The sequence below is a fragment of the Clupea harengus genome, chromosome 4 (genome assembly GCF_900700415.2).
Source record: "Clupea harengus chromosome 4, Ch_v2.0.2, whole genome shotgun sequence".
In the NCBI taxonomy this organism is placed as follows: domain Eukaryota; kingdom Metazoa; phylum Chordata; class Actinopteri; order Clupeiformes; family Clupeidae; genus Clupea; species Clupea harengus.
In genome coordinates, this window is record NC_045155.1 from 22,690,677 (window position 1) to 22,709,833 (window position 19,157).

Here is a 19,157-nt window from a genome sequence, read left to right on the forward strand (position 1 = left end):
TGCAATCAAACATGTGGAATCTTGTTACTGGGTAACATGTATGCTTGTGGCTAATGTAGACAACATAAGTCACTTTAATCCTGAAGTTCCTTGCACCATTTAACTCCTGACTCCTACAGCACTGAAGGATACAGGGGTTTTTCCATATACTTTCTAACTATTTGCAACTCATTAATTCCTCCCCCACAAGAATGTATCACATTCACGCCTCCTTCATTAACACACAAATGGCCAGCAAGACCCTCCCTGTCTGCTGACATTCACACCTTTTCATATATAGGTAGACCCCATGCCTATCATGCCCCCAACTTACACCTTGAACCAGACCACAGACACACCCATTGTGCTAAGTTGTGTATTTTACCTTACTATAACAAAAATTTAACTTGTATGCTGAGTGTGTCGTGTTGAAGAAAGAACATCGTAGAGACACCAACCACTACATGTGGTGAGAGAACGGAGCAAGGAGCATTGCGGGGACATCGCAGCCTTTGAAGACAAGGCCGACAAAGAATAGAAACTACACTATGGACCATATCTCATAATCTCTCCTTCTTTCTCTCCATCGTAGCGTATGTGTGTGCTCAAGGTCTGTTACGGAGAATAAACCGACGCGATGGCACAATGGTGTAGGAAGTATTAAACATGAACAAATACAAAATGCAATACAAATGGAAATTTGTGAAATTTGTATTTACCAATAAAATACCATGGAGCTAGATGCTAAAGAACAATGCATGCTTTGTTACCTGAGCAGGGGGGCTGTGTTCCATTTGAGCTCTTCTCTCTGTAGTAGCCGTCAGCACATTCTTGGCAGAGGTGTCCTGAGTACCCTGGGTCACAAACACACCCTCCATCCCCCAGGCGAGTTCCATCACCTTCACAGCGTCCCAGACCCCCACATGCACCATGAGGTCCTGAGGGACACTCTACAAAAGATATCACACCGAAAAATGAATACATATTAAGGCAATCAATGAGATACATTTGCTAATATTTTCATTTATATAGCACTTTTCCACTCATAGTGCACTCAAAGCACTTTACAGATGAATGCCTCAGACATTTACCCATTCATACACCAATGGCAGTGGCTACTATCTAAGTTGCCAACCTGCACATCGGGAGAGGTTGGGGGTTCAGTGTCTTGCTCAAGTACACTTCGACACTTGGTGAGGAGGAGTCGGGATCGAACTATCAATCTTCTGATTGCTAAATGACTCCTCTACCTCCTGAATCACCCACAAGGTCTCATACGCCCTAGTTTTCACAAATGTTGTAGCTTTTACGTAATTTTTTTGTCTATAAAATGGTATTTAGTTCGTTTGAACTAGTTGGCTTGCTTTAGGTGGTTGGGTTGATTTAGTGAGCGGATATTTAGCTATAATGTTAAAAGGAAATGCTTCCACCAACTTACAAGATGGTAAAACAATCCATTCTGACTTCACAAAAAATATAATTTGTCAGGCACCCTCTTTGTCTTTACTGTCAGTAGAATTAATTATCTTTGCAGTTGGAGGCGCTACCGGGCTGAAAATATTTTTTGCTAGTCTGAAGTTGTCAAAACGGTCTTCTAAAATAGGGAGTAGGTGTACTCTGAGACAGAATTTTCAATTCTTGAAATTTGGAGATATAATTTTGCAGACCTTGCTTTGAGATGTTTGGGCGACTAATATCAGCGAATAAGGAAAATCTGAGAGGGCCAAGGGGAAGGCACTAGATGATTTCACATGGAAAGACCCTAACACAATATACGTGTTGTGAGACCACTGCATCAGTGTTGACAAGTTGGGAACAGTAACATTGTCATTTTTGTTAGATGCTTTTTAACATTTCATAAATATTTTCATAATGTTTTCATAATGTTTAACGGAAGCATATTGTTTTATCTAGGCTAGACAAAATATCGGTCATGGGAATAGGCATGAAATGAACAATCTAATTTTCATTAACTGTGTCTACATTCATGATTTTCTGACATTATTCGCCTGTTAATTTATTATGATGAAACAATTTGACCATACAACTCAAGTCCTTGTTCAGAAATAGGCAGGCTAACACAGCTCTATCTAGGGGTGCTTCCTAATATGACACTTTGCAGCTTAGAAAATGAAGAGTTAGTTGTAGCAAAGACGCCTGTACTATTTATATCTGGAAAAAATGCAGATATTGTTAATCATCAGGAAACCTTTTTTGATCATCGATGCATGAAAAGGCATCAATCCCAAGCCTAACAAGAACATATGTGGGATTTTATTTGACCTACAAAATGAGGAGTACTGACATGTTTTCTTTTGTCCAAGGGACAAAAACTCAATAACATTCAACTCATACACCAGGATTAATACAAGTTTATCTATCTAACTCAGCAGAAAGGATGGGCACATACGTGCACAGTCAGGCCCAAAGTGTCCTGGAGGACAGCACAGTCTAAGCTCCTGGATGCATAACCACTCAAAAAGATCTGGAGCCTCCAGCTGCCTGCGAACATAAGGAAATAAAACAATGAAAAAAAAGGCTCAATAAAACAATGAAAATCCACTTTAAAATGACCTTAACAACTCACTGCACAAATAGTGTATACCATTCTACAGACACCCACCTGAACAACTATTTCTGCTGGAACTACTGCTATGACTGCTAACTAACATGTGTTCGTCTGTCTGTGTCAGGTCCGCTTGTTTGTTAGTTAAAAGAATGTATAATGTGTACAGTGTTATAGTGTATGTATATATGCATATATTTGTAAAATGTGTACAGTGTTTTTGTGCATCTTCACTTAACAATCACTGGTCCTGATCCTCTTGTGTAAGTTACATTTTTACTATTAACAAATATTTAACATGCAAACTAGCTTACTTCATAGACAAGAAAGCATAACTGGTACACTTACCTGTGGAACCACCATGTCTCCACCTGGTCTTCTATTTGCTCCAATAGTTTGTTGCACTCAAAGTCAGACGTCTCACAAGCCGTCTCCACGATCTCTAACAGACGGGTTTCACTAGAAGGAAAGAAATATGTTTTGTGCAAATCCCTTGCCCTTATATACTGTATACAACATAGAACCAAAACTATAATTTTTATAATCAGCTAAATTCATGTTTATAGCGCCATTAACAACTGACATTAAGTTGCTTTGCACAAAAGCATCTGCTTAATACCTGACTTTACCTTTACATTTACAGAGCCCAAGGCATAAATATGAGAGATGTTGCTACATTTACAGATAAATGACAGATAAATCAAACAAACAGAAACTTAATGTAACACTTTTTGACAGGGTTCAATAGTAATAGCAGCACTTCAAAGCATATGTACCTAGCACGGGAACCTGCCATCGAAAATGTCAGCACATGAACACTGTTGCACAAAAAGGGACATGCTTCAGTGCGAGCGGTATAGGCAATAAGTGGGCAGAGCCAGGCCAAAGTTAATTAGTGAAAGGTTTGGTTAAAGCTGACCAATTGCATTGTCGAGCAATCCCTTTAAACTGAAGGCGTCAGACAAGATTACAGTGTAAGAAGATGGATATATCGTCACAGGACGGACAGTGTTCATCAGGAGCGCTTTTACAAGGCATCAACCCTAGTGCTTCTTCGGTTGTTCAAAACAATTACATTTGTAATTTGTAGCTTGCAAGGCCTGTTTAAAAATGCCCCTAGCCACATCCCTTCAAACTAACTCAGACTGTTAATCAGGGTGGGGATTTTGAGCCTGTAAAATAAAATGAAAATATCTAACCTAATATTTAATTTAATAATCTAAATGTGTGTAATACAACACACTTGCATCTTGAGAGCTAGGTACTGAAACGAAAAATGTTTAGCTTCCATCTTTGATGATATGTTAAATGTTTCAGCAGACATTCTGGCACTTGCTGCGGTGAGCCTTGTGTGAGCAGAAGAGGTCAGCTCTATTTTCTATGGAAATAAAACTTTACGGATGGAATGCCAGGTTTTTTTAGTAGGCTACTTTCACCCCTTTCCCCAAATGCAAAATAATGTTTTACTGTTTTTACTGCAAAAGCATATTAGGTTTATCTCAGGCATCTATGGTATTCAACAGCATATTAGGTTCATCTCAGGTATCTATGGTATTCCTCCATTTCCTTCACATGGGTTTTTGCTGCTCTTGCGTTTTACGCATGGGGTCAGTGACCGGTAGTCTACGTGAATGGGGAATGTAGAAGATCAGGGAGGTTGTGAGCTGTGTTTATGTTGTTGAATTTGAGCCTGAATGCAAGCATTCCGCTGCGGCCAAGAAAAGAGATCTTCTGTGGAAAACTAGCTGGGGTTGAATTTCTTCTGCCTTAGCCTAATAAGACTATAATATTCAAATAGAAATAACAAGATGTGTTATTATTGTGTATTTACATGATATCCGTTTACTGCTGACTGAGCATTTAAGTCTTGCACTCAAGTCTTACAAGGAGTTTAACCTCTCAAAACAAGCATTTTATTCTTTTTTTTTTAAAAGCCTGCCAGGACATGTGCTAACCTCGAGGATATTCAAGACATGGGTTAATGCAATTACCACAGGTTTGCTCCTGGTTCCTTGCTTATACAGAAACATGTCGGCATAGTGCTCCACTCTTCCAATAAAGGGAGTGTGATATTTTTTGACAGACAGATTAATCAGATGTGGCCAGTGATGATTTGTGATTGGCGCATTCAACTGTTTCAGAGAAGAATATGTCACCACACCTATATTCAAAATCCACGCCTTGGCGGAAAGTTTATTTGTATGGCAGGAGCTGGACAGAATAGGTTGTTTCTGTGAGCAGTTGCGTGAGTATGAGAGTGCATGAATCTTTGCCTTAAATGTATTTGTTACTCTTACATGATCTAAATGAGGGTTATACTAAGGGTGACAACTGTGACATCTGTATGGGGCCAAATATGTTTGTTTTCCCCTTGAACACAGCTTGTTACCTATTGTGACAAAAATCATAAAAACTGCCAAACTGCAAGACTGCAGTTCATTCTGCAATACTGCCGGATTCTTTTCACTCGTGGTACTTCGGTGGTGGAACGAACTACCTAGTGCTGTCCATTCCAGCAACAGCTTTGGTACATTCAAGAAGTGTCTAAAAACTCACCTTTTTAAACAGCATTGGTGATTGGTTACATTTTCACTTTTGTTCACTTGACAATAATACCGAAACTCTTCTTTTTCTTCTTATTATTAGCAGTAGTAGTAGTAGTAGTATTTTAATGATAATTGTTGGTTTTAATATGATATCTCTAATTAATAGTTAATAGTGTAATTTTCTTAGTCACTATTTTCTTATCAAATGTTTTAATAGATGCTTCGGACAAATTGATAAATACCTGAACTATGCACGATTTAGTCCTTCACATCTTGTGTTCACATTAGGACATCCTCAGCTGTCAGAGTCATATGAAATGGCATCAAGTCTAAGGAAAACCTCTGTCAACTCTAAGGAACTGAACCATCAAATGTCAGGTGTAATGTAAGGGCCTTAACTGACTTCAAACGACTTGAACACTTGACACTTTTCCATCTGAAGCTGTTGAACTGCATGCTCACACACAGGCGTCCCACTCCTCCCAGAGTCGTCCCACAATCATCCATAAATGGTGAGCGCAAAATAGCTCATAAGTATGCTAACATTTCTAAGGAACCTTTGTTGGCTAATCTTTGAGGAATGGAGATGGAGATGGAGACGTCAACTTGCAGAAAGAAGTATAGGCTTGCAAAGTGTGAGAAAATCGACATACAAATACAAATCGATACATGTACGGAGTAAAATGTTCTATATTAACTTGTTAAAGGTTAGCGCAGGGGTTTTCAAGCAGGTGGTCCGCGACGGCATTGCACGGGGTCCGCGACATGAGCCTATGTTGATCAGTTCACCATTAAATTTTTTATTTTTTATAAATTCGCTTTGATATTTCAACACATTTCAAGATTACTCTTGAATATCGTGAAAAATATAGAAGAAATTACACTGACAAGTGCTACAGGCAGAATATGTGTGCGGGGGGAGGGGGCGTGGTGACGGCGGTTAGTGATCTACCCTGATAACTGCACATATTTAAGTGTTATATAGGCAGAATATCTGTGCAGAAAAGGGGGCGTGGCGGCGGCTAGCGATGTACCCTGATAATTTCACATATTTAAGTGTTATAGGCAGAATATCTGTGCGGGGGGAGGGGGCGTGGCGGTTGCAGTTACAAACACGCACTTGCGTGCAGGCACATCAGTGGGCCGCAAATTACTTTATAGTCAGAATGGTGATCCCTGGGACAAACCCAGTTGAAAACCCCTGGGTTAGAGGTATACCTTTTGTCTTGGCTGTTCATACACAGCACATCATGGGCGACCGGGTCTTTTGCTCGGCAGCACCACGCTTATGGAACAGCCTCCCTGACCACCTAAGGGCAACGCAGACGCTGGACTCCTTTACAGCTGGACTAAAAACATTTTTATTCAGGAAGGCATTTCTGGCCTTGTGTTAAATCTTATGTTAAAATGTTGAAAAATTTCAATTATGCTTACGTTAACTCATTTTTATTTTATTGTATTATTATAGTTAGTTTCTAATATGTTGGCACTCTGAGATTCTTCTGAATGAAGAGTGCATTACAAATTAAATGAATTATTATTATTATCATATGGAGCACCGAGTTTAACAGAGCTTTTTCATATACAGCATTCTGTGCTACGAAATAAATTCATTACGAAACCATGTTAGCAAAATAGCTCATAAGTATGCTAACATTTCTAAGGAACCTTTGTTGGCTAATCTTTGAGGAATGGAGATGGAGATGGAGACGTCAACTTGCAGAAAGAAGTATAGGCTTGCAAAGTGTGAGAAAATCGACATACAAATACAAATCGATACATGTACGGAGTAAAATGTTCTATATTAACTTGTTAAAGGTTAGCGCAGGGGTTTTCAAGCAGGTGGTCCGCGACGGCATTGCACGGGGTCCGCGACATGAGCCTATGTTGATCAGTTCACCATTAAATTTTTTATTTTTTATAAATTCGCTTTGATATTTCAACACATTTCAAGATTACTCTTGAATATCGTGAAAAATATAGAAGAAATTACACTGACAAGTGCTACAGGCAGAATATGTGTGCGGGGGGAGGGGGCGTGGTGACGGCGGTTAGTGATCTACCCTGATAACTGCACATATTTAAGTGTTATATAGGCAGAATATCTGTGCAGAAAAGGGGGCGTGGCGGCGGCTAGCGATGTACCCTGATAATTTCACATATTTAAGTGTTATAGGCAGAATATCTGTGCGGGGGGAGGGGGCGTGGCGGTTGCAGTTACAAACACGCACTTGCGTGCAGGCACATCAGTGGGCCGCAAATTACTTTATAGTCAGAATGGTGGTCCCTGGGACAAACCCAGTTGAAAACCCCTGGGTTAGAGGTATACCTTTTGTCTTGGCTGTTCATACACAGCACATCATGGGCGACCGGGTCTTTTGCTCGGCAGCACCACGCTTATGGAACAGCCTCCCTGACCACCTAAGGGCAACGCAGACGCTGGACTCCTTTACAGCTGGACTAAAAACATTTTTATTCAGGAAGGCATTTCTGGCCTTGTGTTAAATCTTATGTTAAAATGTTGAAAAATTTCAATTATGCTTACGTTAACTCATTTTTATTTTATTGTATTATTATAGTTAGTTTCTAATATGTTGGCACTCTGAGATTCTTCTGAATGAAGAGTGCATTACAAATTAAATGAATTATTATTATTATCATATGGAGCACCGAGTTTAACAGAGCTTTTTCATATACAGCATTCTGTGCTACGAAATAAATTCATTACGAAACCATGTTAGCACCGTAATGCATTTTGCATTGTTCTAAAGCTGATCGATTGATTAAATAGATATCAAATCTGGACATGAATGTTCCAGCCCGGCACTGTATTGAGGGTTTTGAATGCCAGGTAGTCCCTGAGGTAGTATTTGCATAGCAGCGTACAGCCTTCAGGGTACATTTTCTAATAATGATGTAATTCTATTGAACCCTCTATACCCCCTAGTGGCCACTGATGGCTGTTCTGCACGGCCCCATAGCAGGCCGGCATATTTCAATCACTGTCTGTGTATGAAAACGTTGGAAAACATAGTTTGACATTTTTGAATAATATCGACACAGCAATAAAGTGGGAGTTAAAGGGATATGTGTCAATGAAAATATTTCTCAATATTTAAGTTTTTCCTCTGAAGTCACCTTCAAACGCTCAACTCAGCGACTGTGGCTGCCTCGAATATGTCAAACAATTGTATCAACACATGTTGCCTACCAATACGTTCTTCCGAATAGTAAATCTAGCTCATCAGATACCTGATGTTTACCTCAGTTATCAGCATGTCTGGTGGGGAGCGCCCTTCAAACACACTGGAATACTTATTCACACTTATTTTCACAATACGTCCAATTATACTAGTGATAGACCGATATGGGTTTTTCAATGGCCGATGGCCGATATATAAAGCCGATATCATGTTGGTTTTTGTGGGGGGAGGGGGATGCATCTGAAACAACAATTAAATAATACAAATAATAACAAAAGACACACAAAATTGCTAAACTTAAAATAACATTTATTTAACATTGTTTGTCTGCATTACAGACATAAACTTTTATGAATAAAAAAATTCATAAAACTTTTAGTGAACTTAACAGCAGGATTTATCAACAGATAACATCACCTCCTTTTCCTGAGAGAGAACTGACATTTTTAAATACATGCAAAAAATAAAATAAATAATAAAATTTGTGTAGCAGCAACAGTAACAGCATCCCTTCTCTCGGAGGTAGGAGCATGTCTTTACGTAGCTCAATAAACTTCAGATAACTCTTCAGGACACAGCATAGAGCTCTCAAATCACGTTTATAAATCGCTACATACATCTGTTCCAGAAATATTATTAAAAGTAACGAGTGCTTTTGCAATCGTAGACGACCCCAGAGGGTTTGAAACACTGCCAAGTTAGCTTGGTGTATTGAAGCACAGACAAACAAACACACACATACACACGTGCGCAGAGGGAGAGAGACACGCACACAAGTGCAGAAACATTATGTTCGCTAGAAGCCCATAACATTCGTTCCCCATAACGTTGTTGGTAAGCTGATAACATTAACGCTAGCCTTCGGACTGCTGTTATCGTAAGCCCACTTGTTGAATCGAAGCTATCTGTAGTCCATTAGGAAATGCAACCATTTGTAACTAACGTTTGGTTTCTTATAACCATCAAATCAATCGTTTACGATAGAAGATTGTTGAGAGGAGAGGTTCATCAATCCTTTTTTCATTCCCTGCCTCAGCTGACAGCAGGTGCTGCTGGCTTTGCACTCTTGAGAATAGTTCTGCTAGCTGGCTATTAATGTTACTGTACAGCGGGCAAACTTAGCGCATGTGTATGAGCACCATCTATGAAGAAAATATGTTTATGTTATGTAACATGCTTAACAGTGACAGATCACATGCTCACCAACAATACAAGGCTTCACAGTTACACTTGCTTACCGTCCCCACAACCATCTCAAATGACAAATTTGAGATCAGAGTTACAATTTCGAACTTACTAACTGTATTCGCATTTTCTCACTAATAGGCCAGAAACAATCTAATTATACAGACAGTAAACATTGCTAAGAGTGGCCAATTAAATATATTGAGCTTTGAAAACTAGGAATTTAAGCGTTACCGTTTTCTCTCAGGTAAAATCCAGCAACTGTTTTCCAGCACGTTTGCCACGTTTCCCGATTAATCGATCGACCACTAATTCATACTTTTTTTATTTGTGGAGAATTCACAAAATGTTGAGATTTTAATGCACTGACTTCTGATTGTCTTGCATTTTAATTTACTAGACCTAAATAACATTTCCCCACATAACCCATTTTCTTCATGCTGTAGCCTTTTGATGACACACGAAAGTTCACATATTTTTCACAAAGCTCTAGGCTTATTGAAGTGCTATGCTAACTAGACAAATACAAAGTGAAACTAAATCCCTCTGTATCTTGAAGGTTTGATCTATTATGCAAAATAATACTTCAATAGGCCTACATTACATTTTTGACAACCTCTGTTCAGTGACGGGCTGTGAAAACCTGAATGTACCGTTTTTAATGAGTCATACATATCATTTGGAATTCAAATGCATTTAAGCCTGAAAATGCCTTGCCTTCCCCCGTTTCACGGCTTTTGGGCATTTCATTTATTCCAGTCTGTTGCTTATGGGTGCTTACTTATTTAAACTACGAAAAGCTATCATATGGGGATCGAAGGATTTAAGTGTTATTCAGTTACATTATTTTATAACGAATGTTTCCAATCTCCCTTTGTATGTGACCTAACCCAATGGCATGGCTAATGGTGCCATGTGCATCAGCATTCAAATGGTTATTGTGGGTCCAGGCCTTCCTGTCTGCAGTCATCGTACACAAATGCCTGCATACCTTCCACACCCAAGACCAACTTCCGCTCCAAATTTATTTTACTTCATAAGTTGTATTCAGGGGCGTAACTATAGGGGGTGCAGCAGGCGCGGCTGCACCTGGGCCCGTTGAGTATCGGGGCCCGTAGCCGGGCCCAATGATATACACGCGTCAGTCACCGGGCCCCCTCTATTCAAATACAGCAAAAGGAGTCGCTCAGCGGGCCCACCCTCAGTCTCTGTACAGCATCAAATTTTCTCGGATATGCTTACATTCAAATACGCAGTTTTTTAAATGTCGGTAGTGTCAAATGCTATATATACAAACTTGAAAGGGCAAACTTATCTCAGTCATGGTTGTTATTATTTTTTGGGGAAAAGTAGCAATTTATAACAAAATCATATGCTTATCCTACCTACACTATAGAAACTATCAAAATACTATTCAATTAAGTTCTTATTTTCTTTGGTATTTTTGTGATTAGCAATGATGATTGCTGGGTAATATGTATGTTGTTGTCCAATGTCAAGTCTCTATTTGATCATGTGACAATACAATACGCTATAGTTAAACCAATTCTGATAACCTAGGTCTGAAGGTCTGATATCCTAGTTCATTGAGCACTGCACAGCACAACTTTACTCGTAACAATGCCTTTTAAGCACAAGAGTGGAAGTAGAAAAGGGCAAGAGAAAAAAAGAACAGGAGGAGAAGGCGGCAAAGCTGCTTAAATTAGATTATTTTGGCTTTTTAACTAGCCGTCAACTAGTCGCCAGCCCACGGAGTCAGCAGTGCAGCGGTTCAGCTGGGATCAGAATCACTGCTTCTGCCCTCAGTGGTGTGTCAGCAACCATGCAACAGTTAACAATTTTTTACAGTAATAAATGTTCCTGCTGAGAGTCAAACAAGACTTAGTTCGTTGTGTACACACCCATCGCTTCTGAAATATGTAAGGTTGATTAATTAAACACTAGTTATATCGATAACAAACACCTTTGATTAGCGGGTTTTTTTAGACACGGTTGTGGAAGTAGGGAACGCTACGATTTTTTTTTAGCGTTCACTAGGGGGGCCCATCATAATATCTTGCACCTGGGCCCGTCATTACTACGTTACACCACTGGTTGTATTGCTTCATTTATTTCTATTCCTTGACAGACATATTTCGTTTTTTCCTTTGCTGTTAATGTAAGCAACTGATGTGTAATTGCCAAATTACAAATTATAAATATTATATCTAAATACTAAATGTTAATGTTATATGTACATAATAAAAGTAAGAGCTATATGTAAATGATAAATGTAAGTGTATATATTTATATAAATGTAAATATAATATATAAAAATGCATATATAAATATAAATGTATCACACAAACATTACTGGTTAAATGTTGAGATACATATTGTAGGCCACATTTGCGAATTGTCCATACCTTCCTTATATGAATGTAATGGTTAGAGAGGCAAGATACAGTAGCCTACACGACTGGGGTCTGGCTCCCTTACAAAGGCTTGCTCAATCAATAACACTGCTACCCTCAAGAGACCGTAGCCTACACGACTGGGGTCTGGCTCCATCTGCTACCCTCAAGTCAAACTTCGATAAATTCTCAGTGTTGACAGGTTTGTGAAAAATGTCTAATCCAAGCTTTGACCACCAACTGCAGAACAGTGGCATAAAGAAACCAAAAATGTGACATGGCATCCTGACCAGTGTAAGAGAAAATCAAGTTTAGTCATCAACAAGCAGTTCTCAGCATACATACTAATTCCACAGTTCTGAGAAAAGAGGCCTGTTACCATGAGGTGTCGCTGGTGGTGTAATGGAGCTGTGGAATTTGACTGGCCAGAGCTGGCCCTGCAGTGACTTACAATTTTTTAGGTCAGAAAGGTCACCACGGGACACGGACAAGATAAGAGTAGCAGGTGGGCTGTGAGAATCGAGGTTCTCAACTGAGGCCCCATTGTCAAAGAGTTAGTTAGTTACAGCTCCCCAGGGGGTTCACAATTAAGCAACATTGTTGCAGCTGAGGGGTTAAAAGATTGAACTGTGTATGTGAATGTCAGAGCGTTCTCTTCAGCCGTGAGGTGATGAGCTCCTGCGTGAACTTTATCATTCCGACTGAATCTTGTACATCTCTTAAAACTCAGTAAACTCTACTGTACTCAAACCTATTGCTTCGTGTGGCGGTCTTTCACTTGATTCTCTGTAAACCAACACGTAGATATAGTTTAATTTAACACCAGCCGCCAGCAGTGGGACTTGGATCTTAGGGGTGTAAATCTCCCATGACGAAGACGATCCGATTCGTATCTCGATACATGGGCACGATACGATACAAGAAAAGATGCATGTTGATAAAAACGATTCGATACGATTCGATGCGATGCGATTCGATGCGATGCGATGCGATGCGATGCAGTTCAATAATTGAAAACACTGAGTTGTGAGGAAACAATTCTCGAACATTTTCTTAAGTGTCTTAGTAAATATCTTCTTACCAACCTCAGAAAAGATCTCCGCTGGATTTATGAACGCCTGGAAATGTGTTCTTAATTGAAAGCGCTTTCTCATGCACCTGAACTTGCATACAGAAACGCACCGCCAGCTCCTTATAGGGCATGCTATTGAAACATGTGCACACTCCACAGGCAACGCAAAAGCAACTTCAGAGACTGATCAAAATCATTTCAAAGCAAGCACCAGTAAACCCAGACCTAATTTCACCAGGGAAGAGGTGGAGGTTGTTGCAGAATGTAGATGTGTCCATTCTATTCCACTATGTCTATATCCACACGATTGAGTTTAGTGCTTAATTATTTATTCACTGCCATTTGCAGTGTTCATATTGTGCTTATTTATTTATTCACTGCCATTTGCAGTGTTCATATTGTAACAAATCACGGAAGTGCAGAATATTTGTTATGGCTTTTTATTAAACACTAAAAACAACTCAATGTCGAAATGGCACAGGCTTTATGCCCTGGTACAAGTTATCACGAACAGACTGTGCTACCGTCACACACCTGTATAAACTCCATCCCAACACAGAACAACGACATGCAATTAGAACAGTAGGCTAAGGAACATTGTTAGGGAACATCGAGAAAAGTATGCGCCCGCCGCACGGCATTATGGGGCGACTATGCCGGCACGTTACAATAAAGTGCTTTTATTTATGTTAGGACATCATGATGGCTCGGTCTCGGAATCATGACTATAAATGTTAAACATAATTGTTAATGATACAAATATTCTCCTATTTATTATTATTATAATTATTTAAATCTGAGGATGTCTTTAGAAACACGCAATCAACAATGATTTATCTTCCTTGGCTAAAGTAGCTAGCATAGGCCATTGAAATGGATAGGATAGCTAGCATAGCATTGGCCATTGAAATCATAGACATAGTATACATGTCTATGATTGAAATGACTAGCGTAGCTAGTTGTAATCTGTCATTCTCTGGTCTTGGCGTTATTTGTGAGAATACAGCCTGATTGGTTTATGCTATGCGGGCTTTGGCCAATGACAGGCTGTCATTGTTCTGACTGAGATCAAATGCAACAGGTCAGTGAGTGTTTTGTGTTTTGAGTAGCAAAAAAATGGAGAGACAAACGCTTGTGAACCGATTCATAACTTTTAAATCGGGCAAAGACCGGTTCATGTCATTTTAATACCGATACGGGACTTCACGCATCGATGTAGTCGTATCTTACACGCTAAAAACGGATATCGATACGTATCGGTTAATCTTTACACCCCTAATTGTTATGTTTTGTTGCATTATGCTTGATGCTGAATTTCCCACCATACTATTTTCTATCAAATAATGCTTTGGACAAGTGTCTGCCTAATGCTTTAAACCTTTTATGCACTAACCTTTTTTTTTTTGCTAAACTGATGTAAAACATTACATTCAATGCATTAATACATTAACTGAAACTGATAGAGTTTCCCGTGTATGCGGTGCCCCACTGCTGAAATATGACTGTATTGGAGACATTTTTGCAGACAGCAAATGAGCCAGTGAGTTCATTGATCCACTAACTCAATGGACCTCATTCTCGAACGCAGTTAAGAAAAAGTTAAGAAGACATTTCCAAAGTGTTCTTAGCTGTGCACTGATTCTTAAATTGAACGTGCGTTCTCGTTAGGGCTGAACGATTAATTGCATTTGCGATAAAATCGCGATATGATAAATTAAGATGGTACATTTTGCACACAGTGTTTAAAAAGTGCATGCCTTGTGTTTAAACTTACAATGACTTTGTTTAAATTACTTAAATGCACAGTGGCAAAGCCTCCGATTTGTTGTTCTTGTTTCTGTAATGAGCAGTTAAATAAAAATTTCAAATGTGGGAAAGAATATTTTACACTAAATGTATCTAATATTGTGTTGGTCATATTTAAATCATTTATTACGTTTTGTTGGGGAAAAAAAAGAGAATAAAATCGCAATCGCAATATTGGAGAAAAAAAAAATCGCAATTAGATTATTTTCACAAATCGTTCAGCCCTAGTTCTCGTACACCTGCATTGCATACATAAACGCCCCACCAGCTCCTTATAAGGGACTATAGAGCCGTGTGCACACAGAATCCACAGGCAATGCGAAAGCAACTTGATACTGATCAAAATCATGTCAAAGCAAAATGTCTTCTTAACTGTAGTTCCTGGGATAATTCTGGCATTCATGAAAGTTTTCTTAGGCCAGATTGGAGTGCGCCCATGTTCTTAAGGGCTGCATTTGTGAGAAATCGTTGGTGATTGCGTTCACATCAATTCTACAAACATCCTTGGATTTTAATAATTATAAATGTCCTGTTGTCATTAAATAAATAAAAGCACGGCACGATCACTGCAAATGGCCGTGAATAAATAAGCACTAAACTAAATTGCGTGGATATAGCCATAGTGGAATAGAATGGACTACATTCTACATCTACATTCTGCAACAGTACCGCCACCTCTGCACCGGTAAAGTTAGGTCTGTGTTTACTGGACCGGTGCTCGCTTTCCGCTTTGACATGATTTTAATCAGTATCAAGTTGCTTTCGCGTTGCCTGTGGATTCTGTTTGCACACGGCTCTATAGTCCCTTATAAGGAGCTGCTGGGGCTTTATGTATGCAAATTCAGGTGTACGAGAACCACGTTCAATTTAAGAATCAGTGCACAGCTAAGAACACTATGGTGGTTTAAGAACACATTTCCACACGTTCATGAATCCGGCGGGGATCTTTCTTAGGGTTGGTCTTACGAAGTTCGTAAGAAGATATTGATATTACTGATATAGGTAATAGGACCAAAGACTCACACATGCTCGACTTTCCATTTGAGGTACAGATAGCGAATCGGCACAATCATAATTTATCTGTTGCTGATGCCCTTTGCCACCAAGATGTGGGAGAGAAGGTAAAATCAATTTTGAGTTGGCCACAGACCCACTTCTGCTCTGGCATGATCTGGAGATACCAGTTTTTGTATACCTTAGCAAAGAGGGAGATTTGACAAGACCTTCCCTATGTGTTATTATTATGTGCAAAGGACACACTTGAGATGACACACTCAAGATGACTTCCACCAACTCCATTTGTAAAGTACATAGTGTAATGTGTAATGAATGAAATTACATCATTATGCAGTATATGTAAGAGACAACCATACCAACCGAGTTAACAAAGCATCCTAATGTGGAACAGTCAAGAAAAGACAGTCATAGTACAAGGTGTGGAGGGCAAAATATGGGGCTCAAGAAGGCCTAACCATGCTAGTGGCTCTTCACAATCATGTGAAGCGCTAGAAGAGCAAGTGCAAGGAATGCTAAGAAGCTTCCAGAAGCACTCTTAACTCGTAATATGATTTCCTTTGATTAAAAAGCTGCACCAGCTAAAGCACAGTGGGGAGATGTGTTTTATGCACTCCTCTGGTAACATGGACAAGGAGAGCTGCAGGGTCTTCCTTCTCCTGACCCACAGCTGTGCTGGTGGTGTCCCGCTGGGCATTCTGCTGCAAGCAGTCTGGAGGTGGCTGTGGAACAAGGAGAGTTGTGTGGACAAGAGGGACAGAAAGACTATTTTCTGTTGTCAGACATGCTGTACAGCAAGGACATAGGACAAGTTAACAGGTTGTACATACAGGTGAGGGAACATCCTGCTGCAGTAAGGTTAGTGCTGTTAGTTCGACCCAGACAAGTCAGCTGTATTATGTTATTATGGATTAGAGCTGGAGGACAGAAACTTCTAGAATCAGATCAAGAGCTGATGTGTTTTCTAGAGTTTATATCTTTTCTACTATGCCATTACATTTGATGTATTTGCAGTAGTGTATATGCATTTTTTTATATCAATTGCAGGTATGAAAAATACATGACACATCCTGAAAGGCTGTACAATTGCAGGGAGTATTGGGTCTTCAGTTACAAAGGCAGTCTGACCTGAGGACACACAAACAATTTTGCAGAAGATGTGAAAAGTGTCCTCAATGACAAGATACTCCAAAGGACAAAGGCCTTTAACCCTCCACAGCTCTTTGAGCTCTGACCTCAAGGCTATAGAGCTATTGAGAGGCCTTTAACCCTCCACAGCTCTTTAAGCTCTGACCTCAAGGCTATTGAGAGGCCTTTAACCCTCCAACTTATACAAAACGCTGCTGCCCGTACACTCACCAGAACAAAAAAATATGAGCACATCTCACCTGTACTTGCCTCTCTGCATTGGCTCCCTGTCAAAAGTAGAATTGATTTCAAAGTACTCCTGCTAACATACAAAGCCCTAAATGACCTGGCTCCAAACTACCTTAGGGAACTAGTTGTCCCCTACTGCCCTCCAAGACCGCTGCGTTCCCAGAGTGCAGGCCTCCTTGTAATTCCAAGAATATCAAAAACCACAGTAGAGGCAGAGCCTTTAGCTACCGAGCCCCCCTCCTCTGGAACAATCTCCCTGCCTCCATCCGAGATGCAGACACCCTACCTATATTCAAATCAAGACTAAAGACATTCCTCTTTAGTGCATCCTATAGCCACAAGTAATTGCGTCAACAAACCCATCACCTGCTGGGCCAGCCAGTCAGCAAGCATAACTAGACATATCTGAACACACAAGAAAAAAATAAAATAAATAAATAAATAAAAATGTATATCACTGAGCTACAGACAGCGTATGTTGTACCCTGCAACCCTAACAAAGCTTACGACTAAAATCTCCATATGTACCAAACCAAACTAATTGCTAAATGCCAGCATAACTAATGCTAAACCAAACTAAATGCCAAACCAAACGCTAAAAGCCAGCATAGCTAAACACATCTAAACCCATGCAATACCCCCCTAATCAACAAAACTGGGCTACAGACAGCGTATGTTGTACCGTGAAGGAGTGCAACAGATCCCGGGTACAGCACACGGCGCGTTTTGCGACTGTCACCAGCCAACTAAATACTAAATAAAATCCCCATACACCCAGGCAGTCTCAGTCTCAGTCTCAGTCTCAGTCTCACTCACTCACTCACTCACTCACTCACTCACTCACTCACTCACTCACTCACTCACTCACTCACTCACTCACTCACTCACTCACTCACTCACTCACTCTGTTCTTTTTCTTTCTCTCCTAATCTAGACTATCTTCGCTATGGGACGCTGCTGTAGTCTCTCCACCCGGTCTACCTGCAGAAACCCTCGGCCCATTGCACCCACCGCCACCGCACTGCCGTACACTTACTCTACCTCATACCCTATGCTCGAATTTATATACAATATATATTATTGCCACCATCGACATGTTTCTCTGTTCCTACTCCCCATACCCCTGTAATAGTAACCCTATCAGCACAGTGTATACCCACTAAACTGGTCTTGTCTGTATCATGTATTTACCACCGGATGTCTGTATATATATTATGTACATCTACCAAATGCAGGCTATGTACAACACCTGTTGTTTCCCTTCCCCTTCTGCCACACAACCCTCCCCCCTTCCCCCCTTCCTATCTCCACCCGGCCGACCTCAAGCAGATGGGTTCCCCCTTATGTGCCGTGGTTCTGCTTAAGGTTCCTTCCTGACTAACAGGGAGTTTTTTCTTGCCCGTGTTGCCATTGTGCTTGCACTAAGGGGGTTCAGGGCCTGGGCTCTGTAAAGCGCCTTGAGACAATTGTATTGTTATGGCGCTATATAAATAAAATTGAATTGAATTGAACCCTCCACAGCTCTTTGACCTAATGACATCAAGGCTATAGAGCTACTATGAGGCCTTTAACCCTCCACAGCTCTTTGACCTAATAACATCAAGGCTATAGAGCTACTATGAGGCATTTAACCCTCCACAGCTCTTTGACCTAATGACATCAAGGCTATAGAGCTACTATGAGGCACGCATTGACCTCTGACCTCAAGGCTATAGAGCTACTATGAGGCACGCATTGTTGATGTTGCGCTTGGATGCTGGGAGTCATTCCAGAGATCCAAATAATTTCCCCAAGATGGCGACATTGGTCGTCGGTTCTCATCCTACAGGGGAATGAATATGCACACACACCATTTAAAAAGTGAAATTATTGTATCATATTCTTTTGTATCGTAAGTTTGTGGTGAAGAGGTCCATTCACACATATGTTGTGGAGATGGAGTTGGAGCTGTGTTCATGCTCTGTTGGAGAAACTGGAGTGCCTTGCAAAGATCAGTCAGCAGTAGCAAAGGTGTAC

The 19,157-nt window shown here is 40.2% G+C and overlaps 1 protein-coding gene across 1 annotated transcript in view; it reads right to left on the reverse strand.

Annotated features, from left to right (window-relative positions):
• The window catches only part of LOC105894299 (protein disulfide isomerase Creld1), a 57,996-nt gene that overhangs the window by 17,148 nt on the left and 21,691 nt on the right, over nucleotides 1-19,157 (reverse strand). Inside the window, exons 4-6 of the mRNA XM_012820783.3 lie at nucleotides 2,894-3,004; nucleotides 2,390-2,481; nucleotides 750-929 (exon numbers count right to left, since the gene is read on the reverse strand). Of these exons, the coding sequence (XP_012676237.1) occupies nucleotides 750-929; nucleotides 2,390-2,481; nucleotides 2,894-3,004 (383 nt within the window). The remainder of the gene's footprint in view (nucleotides 1-749; nucleotides 930-2,389; nucleotides 2,482-2,893; nucleotides 3,005-19,157) is intronic.